This window comes from Trematomus bernacchii, unplaced genomic scaffold, assembly GCF_902827165.1.
Source record: "Trematomus bernacchii unplaced genomic scaffold, fTreBer1.1, whole genome shotgun sequence".
NCBI classification, from domain to species: domain Eukaryota; kingdom Metazoa; phylum Chordata; class Actinopteri; order Perciformes; family Nototheniidae; genus Trematomus; species Trematomus bernacchii.
In genome coordinates this window covers 19107489-19133136 of record NW_022987714.1, presented here as the reverse complement: position 1 = coordinate 19133136, position 25648 = coordinate 19107489, and the positions used below count along the sequence as shown (strand labels likewise).

The 25648-nt window shown below is 39.6% G+C and overlaps 1 protein-coding gene and 1 pseudogene across 1 annotated transcript; one reads left to right on the top strand and one right to left on the bottom strand.

Annotated features, from left to right (window-relative positions):
- The first annotated feature begins 2754 nt into the window (after positions 1 to 2754).
- Positions 2755 to 10072, top strand: LOC117491531. The gene is made up of 8 exons (XM_034141559.1): positions 2755 to 2872; positions 4046 to 4121; positions 5649 to 5934; positions 6440 to 6594; positions 7267 to 7552; positions 8058 to 8212; positions 8891 to 9170; positions 9676 to 10072. The coding sequence occupies exons 2-8, from the start codon at positions 4058 to 4060 to the stop codon at positions 9827 to 9829; spliced, it is 1380 nt and encodes a 459-aa protein (XP_033997450.1). The 5' UTR covers positions 2755 to 2872; positions 4046 to 4057; the 3' UTR covers positions 9830 to 10072.
- Positions 10073 to 10075: 3 nt separating this feature from the next.
- LOC117491562 overlaps positions 10076 to 25648 on the bottom strand; it is a 33904-nt pseudogene continuing 18331 nt past the window's right edge.

The window sequence follows — 25648 nt, the reverse complement described above, 5'->3', positions numbered from 1 at the left end:
ACAATGTAAAAGAAAACCAAAAATCACTTCTTTCTAAAATCATCTCATAATGACAGTGATTTCATTTTGAGAATGTTTAGAGCCCTACTTGCTTACATATTATACCAGGGGTATTCAACTAAAATTCAACGAGGTCCAGTTAGAGACAATCTCCCCATGCAAAGGTCCGGAACATCAAAATGTCTATCTTGCTTTATGAATTAGTGTGATATATATTGAAGTAGCTTGTAGCTTTATCAACGTCTGCATGTAATCAACAAAAGACTGCCAATCAAATAAAGAAAGTACAATTCAAAAACAACAATATTTATTGTCAATTAACATTGAACTATACAGATATACAGTAAATACTGTGGATATGTGTAATGTTCCTCTCTGGCTGCATTTAAAAATAAAATAGAGAAATAAAATAAAATAGCTTTTGAAAATGTGTGCATCTTAAAAGTGCATAATTTTAGATAAATAAAATAAAGTGTAGCAGCAGCTTGAGTTTCCTTTTTTCTTTGTTAACCGTTTCACATCATGACTTAACAGTTTCAGCCGATTATAGAACAATATCAGTCTTTACACATCATAACAATTGAACAGTTTTAAAGTTTCTCTTTCTTTCCCTCTTATATTGCAGTCCCTCACTCACTTTTTTTTGTTCAGTGCGAGAATTGAGCTTGAGCTTGTCCTGCCAGGATTTTAAATCTGTGCGTTTCACATTGGCACTTTTAATGTCTTTCATTTTTGTAAAGCACGTTGAATTGCCTTGTGTTGAAAGGTGCTATATAAATAAACTTGCCTTGCCTTACTCCTCTACATTTATTTAATGCCTTTAGTTATTTTACAGCCAACCGATATGAAGTCCCTGAACGACTCAATGGAGCAGAGATCCGCATTTGAGATTCTCTTGTAAACAATGGTGCTGACAATCCCAGGTAATTTACAGCCTGTTTTGTTGGAACACGTTTGAAGAACAATTATTACGTTTTTCTCTATCAAGTTTACCCTGGTGCTAAATTTGTTTGAGTAAAAATGCCAACAAACGTGGTCATACCCCGATTTATAGGTAATTATTGACCGCCATATAAACGGATATCCTTACATTGCCAAGACATAGGATTGGAGCGGGAATACCCTTCATTTATGAATGATTCCTCCACTGTGTTCTGATCTGATCACAGTAATGGACAAATACCAAGGTCGCCAAATTAAAGGCCTGATCGAGGGTCTTCAATTGTGATTCTGTGAAACTGCTGAGTTCAAGGTTCCCTACGGGATGGACAGCAGCTATGTTTACATAGGTGTCCCTGGAAGAAAGGAGTTCCTGACCCTCTGTGAGGTGGAGGTGTTTGCCTCTGCACTGGATTAGCATTACATGTAATGGATTTGCAAAGATGCTGTAATGTGTACACAAAGCATCCAAAATAAAATCTTAAATGTTGTTGTTTGCATGACGTCAATATTTACTATATACATTCTTTTTTTTTTCTTTTCTTAACTACAGATAAATATTATAAAAGACATCTGAAAGCTTTCTTACCAAAAGTTAGATCAGAAGATCAATCCCCATCATGTCTGTGAGAGTGGTATCTTGATAACTGAAGGGCCGCAGACAATATTAAAGTTCAAACAACTAATGTATGTCTGGAGGCCCAAACAAAGACCAGTTTCCTCTGTATGCCTGAGCCGTTTGTGTTTTTCTGTAGAAAGCATTAATAACAAGACTTCCTTTGGCAAAAAATACAATAAGAAAGAAAGATAACCTTTTTAAGGCCGTACAGTTGTATTTCACAAAAAATGTGGGTATTTACAAAAAGGTTCTGACAGGGCACAGTTAGAGGTAGTCTACTTGTTTTGCCATAAAAAACACAACTCTTTCTGTCATTTTATAACTGGATTAGGAATAAAGTTTGCCTGCTGAAAGCTGAATGATATGCAGTAAAAATTGTATTTCAAAGCTTCCAAACATAGGAAGAGAATTGTCCAAAGACTCTTTAAACACTGCTGGCCTCTAAAGAAACATTTCAACAACTTTTGAAAACTACAACTACAGAAAAATGTGGATTAATGAAGTTTAATATAATCAACACTTAAATAAGACTTGAGTTCCACCTGGAGTAAATTCACAAGCTACCCTGCAGTATACAAAGCCATTCAAACTAGCTGCACCTTTACCAGCTTTGAGAACACTTTAATGATCAATCATTATAAAACATATCATATATATTATTCTGAAATGGACCAATCTGCACAATTACTACTTTTACTGTCGCTACTTTCACTATATTTTGAAGCTAATACTTTTTCTACTTTTAATTGATAAATATTTTGAATGCAGGACTTTAACTGTAACAGAGTTTTCCTACACTCTGGTACTTCTACTTTTACTTAAATAGAAGATCCAAGTACTTTTCCCACCTCTGCACACGGCATCATATAAACATATGTTTCTCTTGCATTTGTAGCTATGACACAATATATATAATATATATATATATATATATATATATATATATAATATATATATATGTCAATGTGATAAACTAAATCCTAGTTAAATGAAACTGTTGGATCAGTGCAGTTATTTCTCTGAGATTAAAGCAATGGTTGCGCAAACCTGAATTTACGGGAATGTTTCATCAGTGTGTCGTTAGATAACTACTGGAACCTTGATCTGCTGACTGGAACTGGGCTCATGTGCGTGGGAGTATACTACATGGTATTAACTGATTGGATGCTGATCATGATTATTGATCGACTTTGGGGGAAGATATCATACAAATAGCTCAGCTTTAAGGGTTATTATCTACAGACACTTCTTGAAGTAACTTCGACTCAGAGTTATTTTGTTGGGACAAACCCTCTATTCTCACTGGGAATCAGGGTAAGCATTTAAATTCTCATTCCTACTATTTTATTTTAAAATATTGTATGTTTCAAACATTTTGTAATAATATTAATGTTTGCAGTGGTAGAAGAAGTATTCGGCTCCTTTACTTAAAAACTCAAAATCCAAAAATAATTCACATTTGAAAAGCTAGAACTGAAAAATACTTACACCCAAAAATGTATTAAACAATTAGTAAAAGTAAAAACAGAAATTCTGGTTAATAATCTGGGGAGATTTACTCCTAGGATCAAACCAGAGGTCACAAGTCTTGGTGTCGTATTAGATTCAGATCTAAGCTTCAGCTCTCACATTAGCAATGTAACAAAAACATATTTTTTCTTAGAAACATTGCTAAAGAAAAAAACATTCATAAATCAAAAAGATGTTGAGAAACTTATACTTGCCTACGTCTCAAACTGGATAGACTACTGTAATGCACTTTTCAGTGACCTCCCGTAAAAAACGACTGACAGACTTCAGCTCAACCAAAACTCTGCAGCTCTGCGGATAACCAGAACTAAGAAGAGAGAACACATTAGTCCAGTTTTAGAAGCTCTTTACTGGCTTCCTGTTTACTTTAGGATTGATTTGAAGGTCCTCCTCCTGACATATAAGGCCCTTAATGGGCAAGGACCTAGCTATATTGCTAACTCCCTTGTCAGCCACAAGCCGTCAAGAACACTGCGTTCTTCTGCTGCTGGTTTGTTAGAGGTTCCCAGAAACAGCCGCAAAAAGACGTTTGGTGATGCAGCTTTCGTTAATTATGCCCCAAAGCTATGGAACAAAATACCTAGAGACATCAGGGATGCCTGCTCAGTGGAAGTCTTTGAAAATAAAAATACAATTTAGCCTTTTAGGAAGCAAACTCCTGCTCTCTGCTGCACTTTCTCAATGAACTCTGATGCATTTTGACCTGTCACCTGATTGTGTGTTGCACTATCCTCCTTTTAAAGGGGACCTATCATGCAAAATGCACTTTTTGATGTCTTTCATACATAAATATGTGTCCCCGGTGTGTCAGGGATGTTTTGTATCTTGCAGACAGGTTACGAAAAATCATTTATTTCAATACACTTAGATCTGATTTTCATTTCTTAAATGATGCCTTTCAGAAATAACAAAGAAATGTGTTTTATGTTAAATATATTATTTTAATGACTATCCTAGGTCTCATCCAGAATGATGAAACTCAGTGTTTTCCTTCTCATGCTCCTCATGGAGACGTGCTCAGTCTCCACTTATCGTGAGTATGAATTGTTTGTATAAGGCGTCTTCACTATAAAACATATCAGGGAAGTGAATGTAAGGCTGTCCGTTAGCAAGAAAAGCAGGTTTATACAAAGTAAGTTTCATTGTCTAGATCAGAGGTTCCCAACCTTTTTTGTCTCGTTTACCCCTTGAGCTGGTCTCCATTCTATAAGAGCCCCCTCACTCATCTGTGATGATGCGCCTACATTTTTTCTTGTTAAATCCTTTTCTAATCGTATTTAACCAAACTGCTCCTTAGTTGATAAGTCACCCTTAATACAAATGCATTTAATCTTGACATTTAAGCATTTAATTTTGTATATATATAATATCTGCATGTATATTTTCTATTTCGACATGTATATTTTATATTTTATTTTATTTCTATTCTTGTATATTTTGTTTTATTGTAAAAAGCCTTTTATGCTGCTGTAACAAAAACAATTTCCCAATTTGGGATCAATAAAGTACGATCTATCTATCTATCTATTGACCTTTACACTTATTCTAGCAGTTTCAACATCTTTTGTTAAGACTAGAGCTTTTAAAGAGACACTCGACCTTGCTTATCTTTCGTAAACTTTAACAACCCCTGGTTGGGAACCACTGGTCTAGATTATAGCTTTAGCTCCAACAAAAAGAGTTATTTAATGCATGAAATATTGTAATCTCACTGCTCACATTAGATATATACTGTATGTTTTGCTGCTCCAATAACTAGTTATTGTTATTGTGGTAATACTGTTTAAATGTAACTGTGAACACATTGCCATGTAAGAAATCCCAGCAAAGCGACACATTACATTACATTGCATTTAGCTGACGCTTTTATCCAAAGCGACTTACAATAAGTGCATTCGACCAAGAAGATACACACTTGTGTGATTTCCATCTAAACAAGGAACTGTCATAAAAGCCAAGTGGCTGAAAAGTTAACTCAATGCAGAAGTCCCTAAAACCTGCATTCTTTCTAAAAGTCTGATTGTGTAGAAGTCTATGAAAAATGTTCTTGCAACTCACTTGATGTATTACCGCTGGAAAGAGTGTAACCATTAGTTTATGATCTCAATTGTTTGTTTCAAGTCTTCTTCAATCCAGCATGATGTTCAAGTTGTAAAATATGGTCCCATTAATAGGAAAAAGAGAAAGGATGTACCAGCCTTTCATGTCACTTATGATTACTAAAACAAGTCTTATTTTATTTAATGTTTAATTTGCCAAAACTGACATTTAGTTAAACTTAGTGCAGTTGTAGTTATATATAACTTTAAATATAGACACAATATATTATAGACTACAGTATTATATTACTTTTATTCCTCTTTTCCAATAACAAATAACTGTATGGTAGTTATTTCTTTATACAGTATATGGTGGGGTTATCCCTTTTATGTCCTTCATCCTGACGGCAAATTAAATCAAATCTTTTGAGAGTCATGGTGAAACAGTATAATAAAAAACAATCTGCATCAGGAGTCATACATGTTATTGATTTAACCTAAATCTTTGTTTTGTTTTTTAGTTGCAGGAGAAAACCTGGCCGTTCAAGGAACAGCCGCACAGTCATCAGTGTATGGGTCTGGCCCTGCAGATAGAGCCATTGATGGGAATCGGTCCCCCACGTGGGGTCACGGTTCCTGCAGTCACACAAACAATGATGTGAACCCCTGGTGGAGGCTGACTCTGTCCAAAACATACAAAGTGTTTTCTGTTAAGATAACCAACCGAAATGAAGTCCCCGAACGACTCAATGGAGCCGAGATCCGCATTGGAGATTCTCTTGTAAACAATGGTGCTGACAATCCCAGGTAACTTAGAGCCTGTCCTATTACAATACTAATATTAAAAAGTCACTAAATTGGTATTTTGTTGGAACACGTTTGAGGAACAATTATTCAGTTTTTCTCTCTCAAGTTTACCTGGTGCTACATTTTGGATTAAAAATCCTTACATTGCCAAGAAATAGGATTGGAGCGGGAATACCCTTCATTTATGAATGATTCCTGCAATGTGTTCTGATCTGATCACAGTAATTGACAAATACCAAGGTCGCCAAATTAAAGGCCTGATCGAGGGTCGTCAATTGTGATTCTGTGACATGATTTGAAAACATTTATTTAAACATTACTGAAATATAAATATTGTTCATTATCAAGCCCTAATTACAGTAAAAGATCTGCAGCCAACATTCTAACCAAGTAAAGCGTAGAAACCTAATGATGCTTTGAGTGCATGTTGAACTTAAAATGAAAAGCCTATTACTTCAATAAACCCTTCCTGAGGTTAACGTAGTGATTTCTGCTTCTTCTACAGGTTTGCTGTAATCACCAGCATCCCGGCAGCTGAAACAGCTGAGTTCCAGTTTCTCAACGGGATGGACGGCCGCTATGTTTACATAGGTATCCCTGGAAGAGAGGAGTACCTGACCCTCTGTGAGGTGGAAGTCTACGGGTACCTTGCCCCAACTGGTGAGGGTTTGGGATCTTACATAAATAATGTGTGATTTCCATCTAAACAAGGAACTGTCATAAAAGCCAAGTGGCTGAAAAGTTAACTCAATGCAGAAGTCCCTAAAACCTGCATTCTTTCTAAAAGTCTGATTGTGTAGAAGTCTATGAAAAATGTTCTTGCAACTCACTTGATGTATTACCGCTGGAAAGAGTGTAACCATTAGTTTATGATCTCAATTGTTTGTTTCAAGTCTTCTTCAATCCAGCATGATGTTCAAGTTGTAAAATATGGTCCCATTAATAGGAAAAAGAGAAAGGATGTACCAGCCTTTCATGTCACTTATGATTACTAAAACAAGTCTTATTTTATTTAATGTTTAATTTGCCAAAACTGACATTTAGTTAAACTTAGTGCAGTTGTAGTTATATATAACTTTAAATATAGACACAATATATTATAGACTACAGTATTATATTACTTTTATTCCTCTTTTCCAATAACAAATAACTGTATGGTAGTTATTTGTTTATACAGTATATGGTGGGGTTATCCCTTTTATGTCCTTCATCCTGACGGCAAATTAAATCAAATCTTTTGAGAGTCATGGTGAAACAGTATAATAAAAAACAATCTGCATCAGGAGTCATACATGTTATTGATTTAACCTAAATCTTTGTTTTGTTTTTTAGTTGCAGGAGAAAACCTGGCCGTTCAAGGAACAGCCGCACAGTCATCAGTGTATGGGTCTGGCCCTGCAGATAGAGCCATTGATGGGAATCGGTCCCCCACGTGGGGTCACGGTTCCTGCACTCACACAAACAATGATGTGAACCCCTGGTGGAGGCTGACTCTGTCCAAAACATACAAAGTGTTTTCTGTTAAGATAACCAACCGAAATGAAGTCCCCGAACGACTCAATGGAGCCGAGATCCGCATTGGAGATTCTCTTGTAAACAATGGTGCTGACAATCCCAGGTAACTTAGAGCCTGTCCTATTACAATACTAATATTAAAAAGTCACTAAATTGGTATTTTGTTGGAACACGTTTGAGGAACAATTATTCAGTTTTTCTCTCTCAAGTTTACCTGGTGCTACATTTTGGATTAAAAATCCTTACATTGCCAAGAAATAGGATTGGAGCGGGAATACCCTTCATTTATGAATGATTCCTGCAATGTGTTCTGATCTGATCACAGTAATTGACAAATACCAAGGTTGCCAAATTAAAGGCCTGATCGAGGGTCGTCAATTGTGATTCTGTGACATGATTTGAAAACATTTATTTAAACATTACTGAAATATAAATATTGTTCATTATCAAGCCCTAATTACAGTAAAAGATCTGCAGCCAACATTCTAACCAAGTAAAGCGTAGAAACCTAATGATGCTTTGAGTGCATGTTGAACTTAAAATGAAAAGCCTATTACTTCAATAAACCCTTCCTGAGGTTAACGTAGTGATTTCTGCTTCTTCTACAGGTTTGCTGTAATCACCAGCATCCCGGCAGCTGAAACAGCTGAGTTCCAGTTTCTCAACGGGATGGACGGCCGCTATGTTTACATAGGTATCCCTGGAAGAGAGGAGTACCTGACCCTCTGTGAGGTGGAAGTCTACGGGTACCTTGCCCCAACTGGTGAGGGTTTGGGATCTTACATAAATAATGTGTGATTTCCATCTAAACAAGGAACTGTCATAAAAGCCAAGTGGCTGAAAAGTTAACTCAATGCAGAAGTCCCTAAAACCTGCATTCTTTCTAAAAGTCTGATTGTGTAGAAGTCTATGAAAAATGTTCTTGCAACTCACTTGATGTATTACCGCTGGAAAGAGTGTAACCATTAGTTTATGATCTCAATTGTTTGTTTCAAGTCTTCTTCAATCCAGCATGATGTTCAAGTTGTAAAATATGGTCCCATTAATAGGAAAAAGAGAAAGGATGTACCAGCCTTTCATGTCACTTATGATTACTAAAACAAGTCTTATTTTATTTAATGTTTAATTTGCCAAAACTGACATTTAGTTAAACTTAGTGCAGTTGTAGTTATATATAACTTTAAATATAGACACAATATATTATAGACTACAGCATTATATTACTTTAATTCCTCTTTTCCAATAACAAATAACTGTATGGTAGTTATTTGTTTATACAGTATATGGTGGGGTTATCCCTTTTATGTCCTTCATCCTGACGGCAAATTAAATCAAATCTTTTGAGAGTCATGGTGAAACAGTATAATAAAAAACAATCTGCATCAGGAGTCATACATGTTATTGATTTAACCTAAATCTTTGTTTTGTTTTTTTATTGCAGGAGAGAACCTGGCCGTTCAAGGAACAGCCGCACAGTCATCAGTGTATGGGTCTGGCCCTGCAGATAGAGCCATTGATGGGAATCGGTCCCCCACGTGGGGTGACGGTTCCTGCACTCACACAAACAATGATGTGAACCCCTGGTGGAGGCTGACTCTGTCCAAAACATACAAAGTGTTTTCTGTTAAGATAACCAACCGAAATGAAGTCCCCGAACGACTCAATGGAGCCGAGATCCGCATTGGAGATTCTCTTGTAAACAATGGTGCTGACAATCCCAGGTAACTTAGAGCCTGTCCTATTACAATACTAATATTAAAAAGTCACTAAATTGGTATTTTGTTGGAACACGTTTGAGGAACAATTATTCAGTTTTTCTCTCTCAAGTTTACCTGGTGCTACATTTTGGATTAAAAATCCTTACATTGCCAAGAAATAGGATTGGAGCGGGACTACCCTTCATTTATGAATGATTCCTGCAATGTGTTCTGATCTGATCACAGTAATTGACAAATACCAAGGTCGCCAAATTAAAGGCCTGATCGAGGGTCGTCAATTGTGATTCTGTGACATGATTTGAAAACATTTATTTAAACATTACTGAAATATAAATATTGTTCATTATCAAGCCCTAATTACAGTAAAAGATCTGCAACCAACATTCTAACCAAGTAAAGCGTAGAAACCTAATGACGCTTTGAGTGCATGTTGAACTTAAAATGAAAAGCCTATTACTTCAATAAACCCTTCCTGAGGTTAACGTAGTGATTTCTGCTTCTTCTACAGGTTTGCTGTAATCACCAGCATCCCGGCAGCTGAAACAGCTGAGTTCCAGTTTCTCAACGGGATGGACGGCCGCTATGTTTACATAGGTATCCCTGGAAGAGAGGAGTACCTGACCCTCTGTGAGGTGGAGGTGTTTGGCTCTGCACTGGATTAGCATTCAATGTAATGGATTTGCAAAGATGCTGTAATGTGTACACAAAGCATCCAAAATATGTGCACCTTAAATTTCATTGTTTGCATGACGTCAAGATTTACTGTTGGAGATTGCAACAAAAGTCTGCCTTGACTTTTGCTTTTACACGGGACTTGTACACCTTTTGGGAATGTGCTTGTTTTATGTCATAAGAAAATAACTGATTTTTTGTTTCTATCAATCATTAAAGAACAGTGAAAGCAATGGTTCTGAAGGCAGGTTTTTTATTTATTTAAATACAGACAAAATAGACAAATATTATAAAAGACATCTGAAAGCTTTCTTACCCAAAGTTAGATCAGAAGATCAATCCCCATCATGTCTGTAAGAGTGGTATCTTGATAACTGAAGGGCCGCAGACAATATTAAAGTTCAAACAACTAATGTATGTCTGGAGGCCCAAACAAAGACCAGTTTCCTCTGTATGCTTGAGCCGTTTGTGTTTTTCTGTAAAAAGCATTAATAACAAGACTTCCTTTGGCAAAAAATACAATGAGAAAGAAAGATAACCTTTTAAAGGCCGTACAGTTGTATTTCACGAAAAATGTGGGTATTTACAAAAAAGGTCTGACAGGGCACAGTTAGAGGTAGTCTACTTGTTTTGCCATAAAAAACACAACTCTTTCTGCCATTTTATAACTGGATAAGGAATAAAGTTTGCCTGCTGAAAGCTGAATGATATGCAGTAAAAATTGTATTTAAAAGCTTCCAAACATGGGAACATCATTTTCCAAAGACTCTTTAAACACTGCTGGCCTCTAAAGAAACATTTCAACAACTTTTGCATAAAAATACTTACACACAAATAAAATATAAAAATAGCGTACTACAGAAAAATCTTTCCCCAGATCAGCGCTGTGCAGAACAATAGAAGAAGTCAGATTTTGTCAAGTTTGCAAAGGGTATTGCTTCACAGTATGTGGACATCAATGATTGGGCCTGCCAGACAAAATGTACTTCTTAAGCCAAAGTCAAAGAAAATAAATTCCTAACATTAAGAAATAATACTGATGTATGAACAGCATGTCTTTGAAAACACTGTTTCCGAAAGTAAAGATTCTATATGACAGAACCAAGAGAACAATAAAAAGCTAGGAAACCTTTTGGTGTAATGGAAACATTGCTGTATGAAAACAATGCAGCAGTAAAGATGGTTGGCAACAGTCCACAGACACTGAGAAGTCAGGGCGAAATGTCCAACCGCTCAGTGAATCACAGCACCGCAAAGAGGGGGGACCGTTGGGCTTCGAGTAAAAAGCAGCAATGTCAGTGACTGATCAAAACCTAGTGAAAGATCAACAGGTGCTGAACTAGTCCATCTCACTGTGTTATCTGAGATCTTTGGAGACTTTTAGAACTTTGTAGATGTCGTTGGAGAAGACTGTGGTGAAGTGGGGTCGTGAGCTTCTGGACATGTGGGTGCAAAGGGGAACTTTACCAACGTTTTGGGAATCCTCAATGTCCCAGATCTCAGGCATGCTGCACCCGGGCCTGAGCGAAGAGAAAGGAAGACATGGTTAATGATAATTACACACTATTTGTCCTGCAATTCAAGTCAATTTAGATTTTTTAAATGATTATATATAATATATATACATAACCATGTCCTAAAATGCACACATGAGTGGTTACCATCAATTACAGAATACAGGGTGCCATGATTTAACCATACAGAAACACTCTTTTCGGCACCAGTTAAAGAGGCCCTATTATGCTTGTAGGGGTTTCCCCTCTTCTGTAGTGTGATATAAAGGTTTGTGTGCCACGTTAGAGTCACACAATACAAATATGAACCTGAACATTAGCATAATATTTCCTCTTTAGTGCAAAATAAAGTTTAACCCCAGATCAAATGCAATGTAAATACTGTTATATTATATTTTACTATATATTTTGTATTATTCCAAAATATTTTTCTAGTTCTCTTCCTCTGTTTTTAATTCTTGTTTTTATGCACCACGACACCAAGTCAGATTCCTCATATGTGTAACCCAGCGCCATATAGATAGAAGAGTTACGACAGCGGAAGTCCAAAATGCTTGATCGTCACGTGGTTCAGGGAGAGTCAATAGTTCCCCGGAAGTTCGTGGCGGGACATATGAATGCATGATTACCGGAGATAGAACTACGATTTTTGGTAATAAGTAGTGAATAAAGGTCTTAATTTACAATATTTATACAACATACCGATATGTGTATGTATTTACATCAATATGTTTTAAAAAATAAATAGAATCTGCTAATATTTATGGATAATATTAGGAATAGTGTGAACAGCTAGTTTACTTGTTAACATATACATGTTAGGCTAACGTTGCCTTGGTTAAAGAGCCTGTTGCTGTTGTGTATTGCTTTGAATTATTTAAAACAAATATTATCTTCTTAAACAGGTATGGTAGTCAGGAGCATCACTTCCTAATGTTTATTGATATATTTAGAGGGAGGGGATGGTAAGGAATGCTTCAAAATTTAGATTAGATTAATTTCTACCATTTTTTTAATTCATGGTGGTTTCAGTAATTCCATGGTACTTGAGGACATAAGTAATCTAAATGACTAATGTACTCTTTATGACTTTCAGAAAGGACAGGAGACCAACAGGTGACTATCAATGGACTAGCAGCAACATGAACATCCATTGTAAATACATGGAATTCAATAAACATTGAATAGCATGTCATGCAGTTTGTCTGTGCCTTTTCCTCCGTGTTGTCCTGGCATATAGTCTCCACCATGGTTTGCTGTGCTGCCTGGGGATGCTCCAATCGTTCAGAGAAAGGAGTAAGAATCAGAATGTACGGCTTCCCCACTGACACAGAGAGGAGGAAAAAATGGCTGGCTCAAGTCAGCAGGAGCAATTTAACAATCAAAACAGACAGCCGCAACAAAATATGTGAGGTAATCATATTCAAACACTGCATTTGCACTTTTTCACAAAACGAAGACCACACCATTGGGAAGCTTAATGTTTGGTTTAATACAAATAACAGGGAAAGGCTTGAAGAACTCTGAGAGTTGAGGTGCAGGGTGAGGGTCTCAGTGCAGGTATTCAGGCTCTATTGAATCCCCCTCTGGTTCTTGTGCTGAAAGAGGGAGAAACAGACAGGAGAATGGGTTATACTTAAGCAATAGCTCACGACAGGCCGTGGTATATGCTCATTATATCACAGCTAAGGGGCGTGGTTCGGCCCGACGCGAAGCGGAGGGTCGACAACCCCCTTAGCTGTGATATAATGAGCATATATCACGGCCTGAAGTGAGCTATTGCTTTTATAAAACGGTTACCAAGTGTGGCAATATGAAAGAAAAATACACACTCTAATTTAAATAGTTTTTATTAGTAAATAATGATGTTCAAAATAAAATAGTCCCTCTGTTGCCTTCTGCACGAAACATAGTGCGAAGTGGTTGCTATGCAACAACACTAACAACAGCTAGCGAACATATTAGACAGAGAGCGTTGATCCATTATTTGGCTATTTATTTACATTAATGTGTATGTTGCCGTTTATTGTGCACCCACTGAAAAACTGTCCAGCATCAGTAGCATGGCTTACGTGGTTACTTGTATAGGCTGAGGTTGTTCTAGGCTGTTGCTTGGCGTGGCGAGAATATTGCTCCACTTTCTCCGGTCCCCGAGATTCGGCTTCCAGTAGCTCTGGAGAGAGCTTTCGCACCTGTGGCCACTAACGGTCATAATTTCTCTGCTTTGTTTCAAGACCCGCATCAGAAAGCTTTTGAATGGTGATACTTTTCCAGTTGGTCTACCTGCTCTTCACGTAGCTCTACATGTCGTCGTTTAGGTGCTTTTTGTTCTGGAGATAGGCACTCCTCAATCCACTCCTCCATAGTAAGACCCCCCCCCCCCGGAGGTCGAAGTTAATCTTAAATGTTTTTGCAGACCTTTTTGATTACAGATTTGAAAACATCGTTGCTTGCTTTAAAAGTAGCACAATTCATTATGTCAAACCTTGGAAAGTATCTAAATATCCCTGCCCTAATGCCAAAGGAACTGTACACTGAATATGTTTTTGCCGTTTGATGTCTATGTCTGGGCCGTTGCGTAAAAAGGAGGGTTTCTGCCCCGTTACTTTACACTGCTTTCTTGTTTCAGTTTGAAAAGCAAACTGCAGGCAGTTTGCTTTTCAGCCCAACTGTATACTGTTTATCTCAGACGCGGAGGGATACTGAGTTGTTGTGAAAAGTAATTTACAATTCTACCCGTGGTATACGCTCAGTATACCACGGCTAAGAACCAATCAGATTGCTTGATTTTACTTGTCCGTTTTATAAACACCTATATAGCACACCTATTGGATGGGAAATTGCCTTGGGGAGATAAGGTGTGGTCTTTGTTTCCAACTGAAGTTATGGAACTTTATTATTTGTGAGTTTAACAAAGTATGACAAATGGCATCAGTAATGGATGTGATATGAATTTGTATAAAGTTGTCTCACATTCTTGGTCGTATTTTACGTACAGTATGTAATGAGTGTATACATGTCCAGTAAGTCCTCCACCTGTAACATCACTGCCCCTCCACCTGCCATACAGTAGGTTACTAATATACACTAACAAGATTACTTATATAATACAGTGATAGAATACATGTTTAGTATGCTTACTAATATACAACAGTAGTATTAAATGTACCTTGTGTTTTCACTCTCCCTTTGCCATCATTTCAAAATCAGCTGAGCTGCAACATAATACAGACAGGTAATAATCAACAGAATACACTAAAAACACTCATAAATTACGTTTTTGTTTACTGTTTGGAAGTCTCAAATATGCACTCTAAATTAATATCAATAGCGATGTATCACACAAATAGCTCTCTTCCTTATTATTGTGTAATGTTAACTTTATTATACTAGTTTGTAGGCCTACTCCAAAATGGAGATCGTAATTTCTCCACCTCCACTCATTACAATCACACGTGCCCCAATGTTATATTTAACTAATATTATATTCCTCCACCCCACAAAAAAATCACGTTTAGAAGCCCTTTTTCTCTAATTCCACAACGTTGGATGAAATAACATTAGGAGAACGGATTAATAGCTGTTCATGGTTAACGTGTGTTGCTAACTTTATCCGGTATCCTAGCCTAATCTGTTATCTGTAAACGTTCCCTAAATCTACTGATTTAGGGATAATCCACTAACATCCTTTAATACACATGTTCATTTGACTCAGATGTGCTGATAATATCCGCAATATAAATCTTTAAACGTCTTCTTACCTTTAAAAGTCCATCACGAACGGTCTATTATGCTGCAACTCTACTGTGCTGCTGCCCGGAAGTTAGCTTGCCGCTGACTTCCGGGGAACTATTGACGGCTCCACGATCCGCCATTGCTGTAAAAAAACTGGTCCATTGGAGTGAACGGAGATGTTGTAACTCTTCTATTATACGGCTCTGGTGTAACCTACCTGGTAATAAACCTGTTTCTGAAATATTATCTTCTGTGATTGTAATGTTTGTTGAGTGTCTGAACAATTTCCTTAAATCTTATTCGTTGATGTTGCAGGAAAGATTCCAGACTTTATCTTGCAATACAGTGTTATCATATTATAAAATAAAATATGACAGAAAACAGGTTGAAAACTCCCCCCTCCTGTGAGAGGGCTCTGGTGATGTGGAGGTACCTGGTTCTCCGGGTGCACCAGGAATCCTCCAGGACGAAGAAGTCCACCCCCAGCGTCATCAGGTTCCCCTTCACTGTGTCTGCAGACATGCGGCTGTACATGGAGTACACCAGCTTGGTTTTCTCCCTGCGAGGAGCACAATAAAGCATTGATACGGTGCACAAGTTGGAGAACAACTAAATGCAAAGTAAAGCAGTACAGAGGTGCAAGTCTCTTTGTTACCAGTTAAAGTGCTGCATTTAAAATCGTGCTTCAGGAAAGGTGCAAAAGTAAAATGACTATTTAAGCGTAATGGCCCATTTCTGAATAATATATATATTCAATTACTGTGTTAATTTCTGAATGGTCAGTCGATCAATTTGCATCAAATTAAGTCATCATCTGTTTATTTAAAAAATAGCAAAAATAATAATAGTGAATAAAAACCCTCCTTTAACCCTCCTGTTGTCTTCGGGTCAAATCTGACCAATTTACTACTTTCATCAATCATAATTTTTTTGTTTTACATTCGATTGCATTAAGGCTTTATGATATCCTTCACAGTAGACATTTGAACATATACAATTGCTGATCACCACTTTCATTGGATTTTGGATGATTTAGTCAACTTTGTAACACCCATGGTGTTCCCGGTCAAAAATGACCGCCATGAAGAAAAGGAATTAGTAACCCTCCGGATCAGATAAAACACACACACACACACACACACACACACACACACACACACACACACACACACACACACATAAACACCCACATGCACGCACACACATATACTCTAGATGTGTCCCCCCCCTTATGTGCCCATCCCCCCATGTGAATCACACCTGACACACACACACACACACACACACACACACACACACACACAGAAATATTTGACACATTTCCCGCTCTCATGTGCCCATCCCCCCACATGGATCACACCTGGCACATGCAATACATGTTCAGTGTCTATTCTTTGTATATTTACTAGGGCTGTCAGTCGATTAAAATATTTAATCGCGATTAATCGCATTATGTCCATAGTTAATCGCGATTAATCGCAAATTAATCGCACATTTTTTATCTGTTCTAAATGTACCTTAGAGGAATATTTTTCAAGTTTTTAATACTCGTATCAACATATGAGTGGACAAATATGCTTTCTGCAAATGTTTGTTTATTATCATTGGAACAATGACAAATATTCTCCTGAATATTCTCTACACAACAACCTGGAACCTCTCTCTCTCTCTCTCTCTCTCTCTCTCTCTCTCTCTCTCTCTCTCTCTCTCTCTCTCTCTCTTACACTCTCTCCCAACCCTGTGTACTTCTTTGCACTGAGCCAGTTGCTCAAACAGACAAGCCTTTGTCGGCGAAATGCCGCTCCTCTGTCTTCATAACAGTCAAAGCATGAGACGTTCCCACTGTGGGTCAAAATAATGCGCTGTGATGTGCAGTCGACACGTTGGATGCGATCCGAATGATCTAACGCAGCCCCTCGTCCTCCACAATGTTAAGCTGTAGCCACCCATTTAGCTATCGCTGTTAAAAGCTTGCTGCTCGTAGAAGTGTCCAGGCATCTCCCCGACAAACTTTCAAGCGTGGTCTGCCACAAGCGAGCGGCAGGAGCGGGGATGTCAGCATCAGCTGTGGGTTTGGCTTGCTGTTTAAAACACCTTTTTTTGTATCCATATCTCTCGCTAGAATCTCCCACCATCCAACTAACAACAACAACAACAACAACGTCAAGCCTTTGGGCTCTGAAACTACGGGGCGGGCTGAGGACAAATACACATGCGTTAATCGCACGTTAAAATAGATAGTGGCGTTAAAAAAATCAAATTAATAACGCGTTATTAACGCGTTATTAATGCGTTAACTTGACAGCCCTAATATTTACTGCAGTTTTTCATGTATACCAGTAGTCTGATACAATATGTACAGTTTGAAAGGGTGTTAAATTAAATTTGGTGATGATTAATGGTTTTTGTGTTAATGTAATAGCTGCTAAAACAGGACCGGTCAAATTTGACCGTGAACACCAAAGTAAGGGGGGAAAAACGAAGACAATAGGAGGGTTAAATCAGGGGTGTCCAAACTTTTTTCACCGAGGCCCAAATACAGAAAAATATACGAAGGGCTGGGTCACTCGCTAGACGAGAGGTATATTGCCTAATAAGCTAATTATAAGGCGTGTGGCACAGGTTCAAACCCCACTGCAGTCAGCATGTCGTCCCTGTGCACGACACTTCACCCAATTGCTCCTGTGGGGAATGCCCAAAGTAATGAGTATGTAAGTCGCTTTGGATAAAAGCGGATAACAAGTAACATGTAATACTGTAAGTCAGCAAAATTAATCAAATGTAGGTCAATTATGCTTGATACTTGAAAATGCCACAGCTCTCCTTAGGGTTTCATTTATTTTGTTGGCAGCTCATCCCTCAGTTTGGGAAATATGAAGGGTGTATTTCAAGCTTGTTAGGTAAATAAGTCAGTGGGCCTTTTTTTAATCAATTAAGATATGTTAGAAAATGTTTCCAACTTTAATTGACTGAATTTATTAGAAAGTGGCCTTATTAACACATGAATACTGCTGTGTAATATATTTTTACATTTATATTTAAGAAGTACAATATAAGACAAGCACAGGTTTCATTTGTGGGCCATATTGGATTATACTTTTAGAATTTACTGAGGCCGATTCAGCAGTTGGGCTGCTGTGAGTTTCACTGACCTCAGACCAGCGTCTTCGTAGTGGGGGTGGTTGACGATGGGCCGCCCTGTGGAGAGCTTCACGCTGGCCATAGTGAGCATGGCTCCGGCAAACATAGAATCTGCATCAGTCACACACAAAAACAAGACAATGTTGTTGAGTTTCTACACCACCACTTCTTCCTTTTTTATATTTCTCTACTTTGTACGGTTTAATAATGTAAGCCATGGAAAATACTTATTTCTAATTGGCTGACGGGTGTACGTTCAAATGGTATCTCTAGTGAACAAGACAATAAAATTAATTACATTTTTGTTTATCGAGTTAAGCAGCAGGTGTCGCAAATTCTCCATTTTGAAAAAAACATTAAACCATTGCAGAAGAGATGATGAAGCAATTCAAAGAGCACCAGAGGAAGTTTAAACAGTGAAAAACAACGCGTGAAGGTCACATCAGATCTATGTGGAGCAGTGAGGTGAATTTGTTTATATTCTACCATTTAATCATCTCATCGGCGTAGCAGAAGCTTCAGTGGACGTTTGAAGTCACATGCTTTATGTGTAACGTAAAATATCCCAAGCACATTTGTTTGATATCCCGATATATTCTTTCAAATGTTCTGCTTTTTAACTCTCATTTTATTATTTTATGGGCATTAAAACACACGTATTACAACCATGGAAGTTGCCAACAAACTCCATTGCTTAATAATTAAATAGTTAATAATAAGTGTTAAAAAGAAATGGATACAATTATAGAAGTGCCCGTTCCTAAGGTTTATTGATCCTTCACTCACCAGGCGGGGTGTTTTCCTGGATCCAGTCCAGCAGCTCCTCCTGAGGCATGTTGCTGAACTCTCCGATGATCGCCCACTGCGCCTGCATGTTGGCCACGCCCTGCACAGCCATGATGGCCATGACCGCAAACACTGCCACCTGGTGTTTAAACCTGTCCCCGACCCAGCCAAATAACTGGCACAACAAAGAGAGACGGAGAAAAGTATTTAAAATAAATGTGCATAGTGTCAATCATGTGACCCTTAATTCAATTAATAACAGACCACATTTAAAATAAAAACTCAGTCGTATTTATCTATACAAAAATACGTATATATTAAAAGTTCATCTTATCCTCTGCTGCAGAACTAAAAGCAACTGATAAAACTAATAGAGAGCAAAAGAGAAAGATATTAAAAAACAACAACAACAACTGTTGATAATATTGCATATTATTGCAGACTTTCTTTATCTATAAAAATATATATATATTAAAGCTCATCTATTCCTCTTTGCAGAACAAAAAGCAACCATAAAACTTTTGTATGCATGTTTTTAAATATACGCCCAAGTTATTCAAAAAGTCTGAGAGCTCGAGTGAGAGATTAAAAAAAAACATTTTATTTTAAATAACTTCAAAAGATGTATATATTATCAATAATATGACCTGTAATTCAATTCATTACAGATCTATTCAAAATGATGTATATATTAAAAGGTCATCCTAGCCTCTGCTACAGAACAAAAAGCAACCGTTATACCTATCATTTCTTTATATAATCTCTATCAAGAGAGACAACAAGAGAAAAATCCACTCAACTTTAGTGCTGAGCTACATTTGGAGACAAAGTACGGCTTTAGATCAACTATTCTGTTTGTCAGTCACACACTGCTGGAACACTGGTATACATGTCTTTCTTGGTGCTTTACTGACACTAGCTGGTGATTAGTGGTACAGCCCAGACCTTCAGAGGATGTAGCTTTTGCCTAATATCTCCAGGGATTTGATTGTTTTTAGAGAAGAAATTGACAAAAAGATTAAAAGAATCAGCCTTTGATGGTTTCGTTAGGATCTGTTGCTAAAGAGATATGCGGCACAGCTCAGAGAAAGAAACTGCAGAAGCTTTAATTGATTAAAAAGAGGGTGCTGTAACAAAACTGTGTCCGTTGTCATGTTCATGTGACGGACAATTTGCAAACATCCTCCTTTTTGTAAATGTCCGTTTCTTTGTCTGTTACACATATGTAGAAACAAACGTTTAAATACATCTATTTTGAGGGACCCATGTCATCGAATGCTCTGTTTTGTTTAAATTGAAACTACTTATTAAAAAGTTTAAAGGTCCCATGTCATGCTTTTCTGGTTATTACCCATCCCCTTGTGTGTTATGAAGGTTTTTCTGCATGTAAACGGTCTGCAAAGTCACAAACCCTCAAAGTACACCCTGTAGCGAGTAAAACTCTAACACAGAAAAGACCTGTCTATGCTGCCCCAGAACGCCTCGTTGGAGATTTTTCTGTTTCTTCCTGGGTACAGTGACGTGACCATACCCAAATGGACCAATCCGTGGAGCTCCTCATACACACACACTCTATCAGCGGCGAAACTGTGACGCGCTGGGGGGGGGGGGGGGGGGGGGGGGTGCTAGTGTTAAAGTTAAAAGTTAAAGTTAAAGCCTTTTATTGTCATTGTACACAGAGTATAACAAGATTCAGAGTGCAACTCTGTCCCGGTGTGCAAAAAATACAAACACATACAGAACACTAAAAAACACGGCAATAGGACAGACAACATAAACAATCATAGGGGGGAATAAATAGTTACAAATATTGATATAAAAATAGTATATAAAGTGCATTAAAAGTGTGTGTATGTGTGAGAATGGTTATGGTTATTGCATTATGTGTGGTGGTTAAGCAGCCTGACGGCCCAGGGGTAGAAGCTGTTTTTGAGTCTGTTTGTCCGTGACTTGAAGCTCCTGTATCTTCTCCCAGAAGGCAGGAGAGAGAACAGTAGTGGAGCCTCGCAGCGGCGAAACTGTGGCGTGCTTACACTGTAGGTGCGCCGCGTTTGGGGGTGCGGGTGCTAGTGGAGCCTCACAGATGGGGGTGCTGCAGCCCCCTCAGCACCCCCCCTTCCCGCGTCCATGGTGCTCAGGCTGAGTTCAGGCTGAGTGTCGCGCTGTCTCGCAGTCTCGCAGACCCCACGCAGCAACCAGGAAACGACACCAGTAATAGAGCTCACACTGTCCCCTCCTCACAGCAGCGAGCCGCGTAACGTCCCGCCAACACGGCACCCAGACTCCACGCAGCATTCTCATCTGTTTGTCATTACTGGTGTCATTTTCTGGTTGCTAACGCCATTGTAACACATAATCACTGATGTTCCGTTACGGTGGTGGACTCATCAGAACAGAGTGGGCGAGCTGACCAATCAGAGCACACTGGGCTCACAGGGAGGGGGGGGAAGGAGCTCCAACAAGCTGTTTAGGACAGAGTGAATACACATACTATACAGAGATGCTGTAAGAGAAACCAATGTGAGTTTGGACAATGTAAATCTATTCTAGTAGACCTCAACAATGGAATTATGATCAGTAGAAATGGCCATGACATGGGACCTTTAAAAACAAGCCTCTACAAAGTATTATTTATAAATTAAATATCTTTATGAATGAAGGAGTGTTGATCTGATTGAACAAGCCATTTAAAATAAACTTATTTTAAAACTTGTGTTGGGAATTATTCATCAATTTCTGTTATAATGTAGATGTTTATTTTGGAAAATCTAATATATTGCCGATGTTATTTTCCCAAATGTAATATTTATTTTCTAATTCACATTGGCTTGTTACTTTTTAAAGATGGTGGAAGTTGGAGGTATGCCACGTGGAGTGATTTCAGATTAATACAAAATAATATTGTGTCCTAAATCACTAAAACTTGATATTTCTGAAAACGTGACAGCAACTTGTGCTTATTAAATCATAAGTCTCAGCCCAGCTGTCAGTGCAGCTATGATCTCTTCAGAGGCCGGTCCAATTCAAAGTGACCTGCACCGAGAACGACTGTCTAATGAAATTTGCATGATGCTTTGATCTTTTTGAACATGGTCGTCGCTGCGAGGATCAAGAACACCCTCGGGTCTCATTGAGCCATACGGAAACATTAAAGCAATTATCTGGGAAACTTTGGAAACGTCCACACGCTGCGGCTGCTGGAGGAACATCTGAAGGATATTGAGGATATTACAGGAGCAGCTGACAAAAGGCAGCAGAGGGAGGTACTATCTCACACAGGCTCCGCCCTCTAGTGGACTCTATGGGTACTACTCTCATCAATGATACGCGAGCGTTCACACACTGAAGTTGTATAAACGTAGCCGGCCAATCAGGGCGAGCCTACCTGAATGCGCTCGCAGGTTCACAGTATATCAGGCAGCTACACCTCCTGACTGTCATCCTTTTCTCTTCAGCGAGCGAGACAACACCTGACAGGTTTGGCGGCGGAGTGGGCCACCAGAGAGTACCACAGCTTCTTAGCTGCCGCTTCACAGCTGCTTGCATTTCCCTTAACACAGTTTTATGGGGAATGGAAGCTCAGCTGTGTACTGACAGAGTGGATGGACAGGACACTGAGACTGGGTTACTCACTCCAGTTCTGCAGCGTCCCTCCTCCATTCAGGGGCATAAGAGAGGCAAATCTATCATCGCAGGAGGAGATAAGTTTCCTTTCAACAGAGATTCAGGCCCTGTTGCAAAAACAGGCTGTGTCTGTTGTGCACTCTCAGGACAGAGAAATGGGGCTTTACTCCATGTACTTCCTGGTTTCCAAGAAGACAGGATAATTCAGACCCATTCTGGATCTTCACATCCTGAATCAGCACATTGCCTGCAAAAAGTTCCATATGTTAACCATCAAACAATTACTGGAACTGGTGCAGCCGGGCAATTGGTTCACAACCATCGACCTGAAGGACGCTTACTTTCATGTCAAAATTGCTCCAAACCACAGAAAGCAGGTGCAATAGGGGCGTTACCCACTCTGGGCCAACCTCTCCAGGCTTGGCTCCTGAGAGGGACAGGCTGAGACGGGGTGGACTGTCTGACAAAGTTATACAGACTATCCAGGCAGCAAGAGCAGGATCCACCACAGCCTGTTACAGGACGAAGTGGTTGGGATTCCAGCGGTGGTGTGAAGAAAGGAGTCTAGAGCCTCTATCTTGTACATTGGGCTCTATTCTGTCCTATTTACAGATACTGGTGGACAGGGGGCTGGCTTATTCCACAGTTAAGGTGTATGCAGCAGCCATCTCATCCTGCCATGAGGGATTTGGCGGCAGTCAGTCTTTAGTCAACCGCTTATGATGCGTTTTTTGCAGGGAGTCAGGAGACAGCGCCCAGTGGGGCATGTCTCCCCCCCGCAATGGGATCTGCCGTTGGTGCTCGAGGCTTTGGTTACAGAACCGTTTGAGCCTCTGAAGCTCTCCTCCCTGAAGGCGCTATCATTGAAAACAGCTTTGCTGCTTGCCTTGCGCTCTGTCGGTGCACCCAAGTTGCCTTTTGATTCGTGGTGACCGTAGCGGGGCGACACTCAGACCGAACCACTCCTTTGTTCCCAAGAACCTAAGGAATTCGTTCAGGTCGAGGGCTATACAGTTGGACGGCTTTAGTCTTCCACCCCATACTGGGGACAGGGAGGCAACATTGCACCTCCTCTGCCCAGTTCATGCGCTGGCATGTTATGTAGGGCACACGGCTTCTATTAGGCGCACTGAACAACTGTTTGTGTGCTTTGGGGATGGTGTGGCCGGTAAAGCTCTGTCCAAGAAACACCTGACAGGATGGCTCTGCGAGTGCATTTCACTCTGGACTTTCATTTCTATGGGCAGGCGGGGAGAGCCTTTCCCACCGGGGTCCGTGCACACTCTACACGTGGTATGGCTGTGTCGACAGCCTTGTTCAACGGCGTGAGTGTGGAGGACATATGCACGGCGGCGTCTTGGTCTACGCCAGGCCCGTTCATAAGGTTTTATCTCTTGGACATGTCGGGCTCCTTTTCATCGTCTGTGCTTGCTGGGGCAACACAGGACTGGTGAAAGGAGGGGGGCTGTGGGTCAGTAAGCTGTATCTGACCCCCTTGGACATAATGCACTTACGTTTTCCCATGCTCCTTAGGGACCTGGGAAACGTGGTGCGCAGTAAGCCCCATACAGGGCTGGAAGACTCTCCCCGCCTGCCCATAGGCAGCTTTCCCCACTAAGGTCTCTGCACACTCTAAGCGTGTGAGTGTGGAGGACATAGTACACGTTTTTTTCCCATGCTCCTTAGGGATCTGGGAAACGTGGTGCGCAGTGTGTAGTCACTTGCGCCGGCACCTGCAGGGTGGAACTATGGGCTTATTCAGACCAATAGGCTACATGCACTAGGGTCTGAGACGTACTTCCGCCTTAGCCGTAATACTACTCGGCTGCTTCCGGTTTACTTCCGGTCTGCGTAGCTGAGCGGGAGATCGTCCACAAAGGTTTTACTGTTTAAATCTATGGTTTAAATATGAGTTGACGGAAGATTTTCAAAACGGAACATTTGCAAAGACAAGTGAATAACTACTCCGAGCACTGCTGTGTCCCACTTTGTACGGCGTCAGCTAAATTCAACGGCGTCCTAAGTTTCCATGGCTTTCCGACCGAACTCGAGCTGCGAAGACAGTGGCTGGTAAAAATACGGCGCGATAACTTTACAATATCCTCTCACTCCAAGGTCTGCAGTCGTCACTTCGCTACGGATCAACTAATAGAGCCAAAAACCCTTGATGGCCGTAGGAGGCTTGTGAAAGGTGCTGTACCAACTCTGTTTGAGTGGAATCATTTTACTGCTCAAACACAGCGGGCTAGTGTTTGGGAGAGAAGGGAGCGGCCCACTGAACCAGTCTCTCGGGAGGAGCAGGAAGAGCACATCGATGTCCGTGACCATGATTACTGCTCAACCCCTGAACCAGCTTCACTGGACATGTCCTCTCAAGCTACAGAAGACAACTCCAAAACAGTGGAGGATCTGCAGAAGCAACTGCAGGAGTTAAGAGTCCAGCGAGAGTTTTGCTTACAGCGGTTTGCTGGCTCCGACGACAACATCCGATTCTATACCAGGTAATGTTTTGTCTCAATTCTATCCAAGTTTTTGAGATGGGTTAGCTTATAAAGAATCCTGTTTACCTGCCGTGTGACCGCTGACTATATGCATGCAGTGTTGGGATATTTTATTTATTTAATCGTTTATTTGGCAGGGAAAATGCACAGTAATGAACACTTACAACATTAAAATGTATCAAGCGTAACAGTGCCAGATTTAGCTTTGAGCTAATTTCCATCCGCAGTCCCTCACATTAAACATTTAAGAAAATTACATTTTACAAACAAAATACATGATATGCAAAAAGTGCAAAAGAGCAAGAGCAGCATACACAAGTATTTACCACATGGCAGTACAATATAGCAGCTACGACATATAAAGTGCAAGAGAAGATAAAAGTGCTAGATAAAGTGCAAGAGGAGATACCCCTGTGTTAACGGAGAGGACATTTTGACCAAAAGCGGTCCGTCTGTGGTGCAGTTCAGTCTCCTCTGGTTTCTGACCTAGTGCAGCGTCCAGTGTGTT

Excerpts from the sequence above, each read along its gene's own strand:
- LOC117491531 (XM_034141559.1), top strand. The coding sequence starts at position 4,058 with ATGATGAAACTCAGTGTTTTCCTTCTCATGCTCCTCATGGAGACGTGC. Across the intron at positions 6,595-7,266 it reads CGGGTACCTTGCCCCAACTG|TTGCAGGAGAAAACCTGGCC; the intron begins GTGAGGGTTTGG and ends TTTGTTTTTTAG. Across the intron at positions 7,553-8,057 it reads AATGGTGCTGACAATCCCAG|GTTTGCTGTAATCACCAGCA; the intron begins GTAACTTAGAGC and ends CTTCTTCTACAG.